The following is a 6,243-nucleotide window of genomic DNA, read 5'->3' as shown; positions in this document are numbered from 1 at the left end:
TACTTATCAATTGGTTTTGAAAAGTGGATTCATTTCATCGTTGTTCTTTCTTTTCCGTGACTGCTACTCCGTTTGTTTTGTTGGATGAAGAACATGTGAAGACGCAAGATTGTACCACCTTAGCAAATACAGCAAAGCTTTTCCTTTTGTGGCAGTTTTAACATGTTCTTCTGGGTGCATCTTTCTATTTATGCTGTGGTTTGGGATAACCTGTTGAGTGATGACTGAATCATATGCAGGGTATTCTGAAAATGTTCCTTTTTCCCATCAACATCCAAATGAAAGATGCATATAAAGGAGTGATAAAACTAAGCGCGGACACATATGAAAAAAAAAAAGACAAAAAAAAGAGACAAAGCCCGCGCAGTTTTTCTTCATCAGCTTCTTTAGGTTTTATATCTGAATTCCAACTGTAACTTAGCTACTTCAATGATAACATGTTAAATGGAATAAGGCACACACACACACACAAAAAGAAAAACTCAATTTCCGTATATTGTCATCGTCAAAAACTTTGTACAGTAATGACTGTTATCTTCCCACTAGAAGGTGAATGTCTTGCTATCAAGTGTCAAAGAGAATAATGCAACTTCAACTATCAAAACAACTAAAAGATAACAACATTACAGGATGTATGATTCTACTCAAACAAAGAATACAATGGGGAGCTTTTCACCAGATGGGTTCAAGAGGTAAATGAGCTTGACTGGGAGGAGCAACACCTGGATATGATTATATTGCTGTAAGGAGATTGACTAGACTACAAATAGAAATTTTAAATAACCACACCATAGAACCCTTTTTTACAACACTAGATATTGATGGTGGCTTCCCAAAGCCGAAGGAGTCCATTACGACCACCACTGCATATCCTCTTTCTTTCAAGGTCTGAAGCTATACATCGAACCTAATGCCAGAAATTTAGAGAGTATCAAACCCAGTGAAAGTCCAAGAAATTGAATCAAAGCAGGATGCAAGGATCAAACACTAATAAGATTTGTGTGTGCCAATAGGCACTAGATGCTAACGAATAACATATGTAACCAATTTCAGTGAAAATGACATAGCAATATATTTTCCACCCTTCCAGGAAAACACACATTATCTTAATTGAAGGTAAATCCTGTAATTTTATAGAAGATAATGACAGCTCATGCACTTCACTCTCAACTCCTTCAGAAAATATAATTGTACTCCCAGTCTAAAATCTGGAAATAAAACAAAAGGAAAATGGAATATGAAAAATTTTGCAGTTCACCACTTTATATATATTTGGGCCAGTCCTAGAATTTCTATATGACCCTAACATAATTAAAACACGATTGTGATTTATCTTTTAAAAATAAATAAAAAAGTAAAAAAGAAAAAGAAAAAGAAAAATAACAACATCACACATGATGATGCACCATCATGAAGTGACAACTGAGGAAAACAAATTGTCCAAAAGACACCACCATGAGGTGATAACAGGGGAAAATATTTGCTCAACAGAGCAGTCAGAAATGTCTGACATGATGATGCACTAGGGTCAAGTAACAATAAGTCATCAATGATTTAAAGAGGCAGGGTGGATGGGGGTTTGCAGAATGAGAGAGAAATACCACAGCAACATTCCTCTGAGGGGTTCGATAGAGTTGCCATCCAGCCATTTTGGATCCTGTGTTAGAAGAGAAGCCACCCATCCTTTCTTGAGGCCGTTGAAAAAGAGACATGGAATTATCAGATGCACCTATCCCCAACCAATGTTCTCCAGCATTAATGGATAAAATGGAAGCAGAGTGAATCGTTACATTCTTCACACATCTTACTCCTCCTGAACGAAAGGTCATGAATGTTAGTCGACATCAGAGAACAAAAATACATAAATGTATAATCAAGTCTTTGCCTTCATAAAAACCTGGTTACATTTATGTCATATACTTCAAAATAGCTCAATGTAACAGATAACTGTACAAACCACACCCACCAAAAAAAAAATAAAAACCCACATATGTTATACACCCTTTTACGTACTTCATTGCCATTCAATGCTGGCATGCTCAAAATAATTATTTCAGTTTTGATAAAGAGACACATGTAAACCGTTATACAACCATAGTTTCTCCATCTCCTGTTTATGTCTTCCATCCTCAATTACACTCATGTTGGAAGTCGAAGTATTGAGGAGTGGTAGCTAGTACTACCACCAAAGATTAGTTTGATAGCTTGGATAACGGCATTACCATTCTTTGAATGAATGCCTTAACAATTCTACAGATGACTAGAGATGAGCTATGAGAAATTAAATTGTGTTGCCAAAAGTATTCTTTTCCTTACCCTCTTCATTTTCCCAAAACCTGAGCAAGCCATCAGATGAACCTGAGGAGAGACATTATAGTAAGTAACCCAAAAATTTATTTCAATGAGGAAGACCAAAGTAATAGATGGGTCAGTAGTGTATCATCATCACCACCACCAACTGATACTCCCAGCCACATGGTAAACATGAATATATGAGAGTTGTCCCATGAGATTGAGACTCCCATCTCATTCACAGCTCATTTTTCAGCATGTCACAGGCATAGGAAGAGTTCTGAGTTTCACAAGACTTTGTAGAAATTTAGTTTCTTGAAATTTGATTCAAAGTTTTTCTAAATTTCTTCACTTGAAACCACTTTTAGGGCATTGCAATCACTTGTTAAAGGTGAAACCTGATTAGTAAGATGAGGGTGCTGCAAAGTTGGTGACGGTAGTGAAAAATTACCAACATTAATTACACTAAAGAGAATTATATGTTAGTAAGTCCACAAGCAGTAACAATAGCAAAGAAACCCATATGCAATGAATCATAATTCCATCTACATAGAGGTATGGTGCCCAACCAGTGATTATTCCTTTGTCCGGAGTTGAGTACTCAACACATAAAATTGGACCAGCATGACATGCCAGGACAGCATCACATGTCCCTCGAGAAACAGACCAGATCCTAGCAGTCCAATCATCACTACCAGTAACTACAGTATCTCCAACCATCCTAATTGACCTGCAATAAACACAAAGAGATGCTAGCCTAAGGCCATTACAAAAAATAAAAAATAAAAAAAAAAATTATAGGAACAGCGGTAAAATATACTATGCTCCTTTATCTCACCGAATCCATCTTGTGTGCCCTAAAAGCTTGTGCATTTGCCTGCCAGCACGGATGTCCCAAATATTTGCAACCCTGAAAAAAATAAAGTGTAGGTCACAGTTCATAGCCACTGAAAATGGAAAGATTTCAGCTAGAGATCATGTTTTACATAGCCACAACAATGGATTTCAAATTACATACGCATCTCTGCCGCCAGCAGCCAAGATTCCAGTTGAATCATCATATTCCATGCATAGAATTGCACTTGAGCTACGACCAACAGTTGCCACACAAGTATCTGTTCTCACATCCCACATCTTTATAGTGCCATCATGGGAAGACGTAAGGACACGCTCACCTGACAGCATCCGTACACAATTGACCTACAAAGAATCATAACAGGGAATAGCTGAAGCCACAAATATCAATTAAATACTCTTCTATTTATTTATTTACTTATTTACTGCTTGTCAACTGGTTACAATTCATTTATTATCAATACATTCTGGATCAATTAGTTACCATACCTATATTATTAACACAGTTTTCTTTTGGGTCAGGGACATTAACATAGTTTTTATTTGTAGACCATAATAATCTCCAACAAGGGAACAGACTTCTGAAAGGATAGCCATAATACTAATAAAAGCAGAATAAGGTGATGAAGCACAAAGAAAGAAGAGAATATGCCAAAACACTGTCCATGTGAGCAGTGTCATAGCCCCATATTTAACTTGAGTGGGAATAATCCTGCAATACTCGTGGGATCCAAGATCAGATTACTTGGAGGCTTAATTCTTGGGAGATTTAAAAGTTTAGTTCAGCTTTTATTTTAGTTACTTTTGCATGTGGCTATACTATGAAGCCTAATGTTTTCTAATTCTAGTAGGCATCAATTTGCATGAGCATCTATTGTAACCACTACTAGGTCAGTTTCTATTTTCAATTCTAGAGAGTTTCTACATTTTGCAAAGGATTACCCAAGCTATAAATAGGCCCTTTTACTGCATTAGAGAAGTAGACAGAGAAATTGATTCTGCAGGCCATGTTGCCATTTCTTATAGAGTCCAACAGCCGAGATAGCTGTGGATGAGAAAGAAGGGCTGAAATAGCCCATCCCCACAACCCCCCCTCTTCTTGTATCTTCTTTTCACCTTCCCTTGACCTATTTGATTTCCTATCCTGTTACTGATGCTGTTATCGCTACAGGCTGCCATTGAGACACTCTTACATAGCGACCAATTAACCGAAAGACTGCTGTGGCTGCAATAGGGAGAACTTCAACACCATACAGATCTTTTCCAGCCTTAGTTTTGCCCAACAACTTTGTTTTCCACTTCCTCAGAAATAAGAACTTAGATCGAACAGAGATTCTGAGGATTAAGTCAGATCACCAGGAGTACATCCACCCTGATCTGAAGACCAGATTCTCACTGGTTGTTTTTCTCCCCTAATAAACTGATGGAGCTTGAACATCATATATGTGACTGCTAATCTTGGGTTTACGTTCCCACATTAGATGTAATCTTCCTCCAGTGGTGAAACAAGGATAATCACCAATACAAAATTCAAGAACCCTGCATTATGTCAATAGTAACCTACCTTTAACCAATTCATCTCTAAAACCCACCAAGAAACATTCCCTCTTGACCCACTGTATGTCTATTTTTTTTGTCACCATCAGTCCAATGTTCAAGTTCCGTAAGATTTTGATGAAACCTGCGCATGAAAAAAAGTACCTAGTTTTGACTCGTTTCAGTCGAAATTGTCTCATGGGTTTCAACCATTTCGGTCAAACCCAATACTTCAAAGACCAAGTTTCGACCGAGATCTGTGAGTTTCACAAACCTTGGCTTCGATCACCTATGTAGTTTTGAGGATCTCGACTGACTCAACCAGAGTTTTTACTCCAAATTCCTTCACTCCTTTGTGATCAAACCTTTATTTTGCTGGCTTAAAGTGGTTTAAAGATCACTTGAAGTTAGGTATCTGTTTTCTTACCTAAATTTTATTTTTCAATAGTTGACCCATCAATACATGTTAGTTCTTGTTCAAATCAATATATGTTTAGCTTAGGAGCATGATCAATGAATCCATTAGTAGTCCTAGTATTTCTTTTCATTTTCTGGTTTTAGAAATTAATTTGCATATACTGTATTTTGAAAGAAAAGAAAATAGTATTTATACATCATAGAAGACATTGAATCTAATATATGTGAGACACCATCAGCCAGTCTATGCTGTGATGCTATCAAATTTTCCATCTAACGTGTATGTTGCATATTCAAAGGAAAGGCTAAGACAGATGTAGTAGTATGCTGCTCATGGGATGGATCCATTAGAGAATTAATCATGGATTTAAGAGATCTCGGCACAAGTTTCTTTTGCTTATTTAGTTTGTGGTTATCATGTTGTTTATCATAAAATGTTGATTGTATAAAACATTTAAAGTACAGTGATTACAATTTACTCTTTGTATTTGTCGGAAGGGACAGATTATATGTCCCTCAATTAGTAGGATAGGAATGAGTACTTTTCATTCATCTTTTATGCAAAATACCCCATCCATTGTGTTTATTAGGTTTTCAATAGGGTGCATGCAAAAACCTAGGTTAAAAAAAAAGCCGAAATAGAGCCAAAACCAAGGACCAAACTGCCCAGGGAAAAGTACCTGGCTTCAGCCCATCTCGCCAAAAATTCAGCCAATTTAATGAAGATCTCTGTTTTTTCTTGTATCATTTGCATATTTACGTTTATTTAAATTCATGTTCCAGATTTCCAAGTTCAACTGCATACAGGTGAGCTTGTGCCGATCAAGAACACCCATTAGGTTAGGTTTTAGGCAAAAATAACACTCCCAGTGTGTTTATTAGCTTCAAGTTAGGATAGATACAAAAAACCAGCCCAAAATGACCCTAAATACTCCCCAAAACTAGGGAGCTGGGGGGGGGGGGAATGAAACATTCCCAAATTTCAGCGACATATTGCCGAAATTTCGGGGTTTTAGTGGTTTCACTGGGTGGCATAACGGAGAGTTTAAACGAAATTTTGCACTATGCTTATAATTCAAGTCACTGACCAATCTTATCTCCTTGAATCTTGAACCAATTTCATGAAAAATCCCTAAATTTATC

The 6,243-nt window shown here is 36.9% G+C and overlaps 1 protein-coding gene across 1 annotated transcript in view; it reads right to left on the bottom strand.

Annotated features, from left to right (window-relative positions):
- Positions 1 to 375: 375 nt before the first annotated feature.
- Positions 376 to 6,243, bottom strand: part of SCD1 (stomatal cytokinesis defective / SCD1 protein (SCD1)) — a 173,507-nt gene continuing 167,639 nt past the window's right edge. Inside the window, exons 26-31 of the mRNA XM_089158216.1 lie at positions 3,311 to 3,492; positions 3,131 to 3,202; positions 2,862 to 3,022; positions 2,317 to 2,358; positions 1,602 to 1,813; positions 376 to 907 (exon numbers count right to left, since the gene is read on the bottom strand). Coding sequence (XP_089014342.1) covers positions 812 to 907; positions 1,602 to 1,813; positions 2,317 to 2,358; positions 2,862 to 3,022; positions 3,131 to 3,202; positions 3,311 to 3,492 — 765 coding nt within the window. The 3' untranslated portion in view covers positions 376 to 811. The remainder of the gene's footprint in view (positions 908 to 1,601; positions 1,814 to 2,316; positions 2,359 to 2,861; positions 3,023 to 3,130; positions 3,203 to 3,310; positions 3,493 to 6,243) is intronic.

Source organism: Hakea prostrata, chromosome 6 (assembly GCF_041222555.1).
Source record: "Hakea prostrata isolate BN-2017 chromosome 6, UWA_Hpros_2, whole genome shotgun sequence".
In the NCBI taxonomy this organism is placed as follows: Eukaryota; Viridiplantae; Streptophyta; class Magnoliopsida; order Proteales; family Proteaceae; genus Hakea; species Hakea prostrata.
Note: the sequence above shows the minus strand (reverse complement) of the source record. Positions and strands in the feature narration are given on the sequence as shown.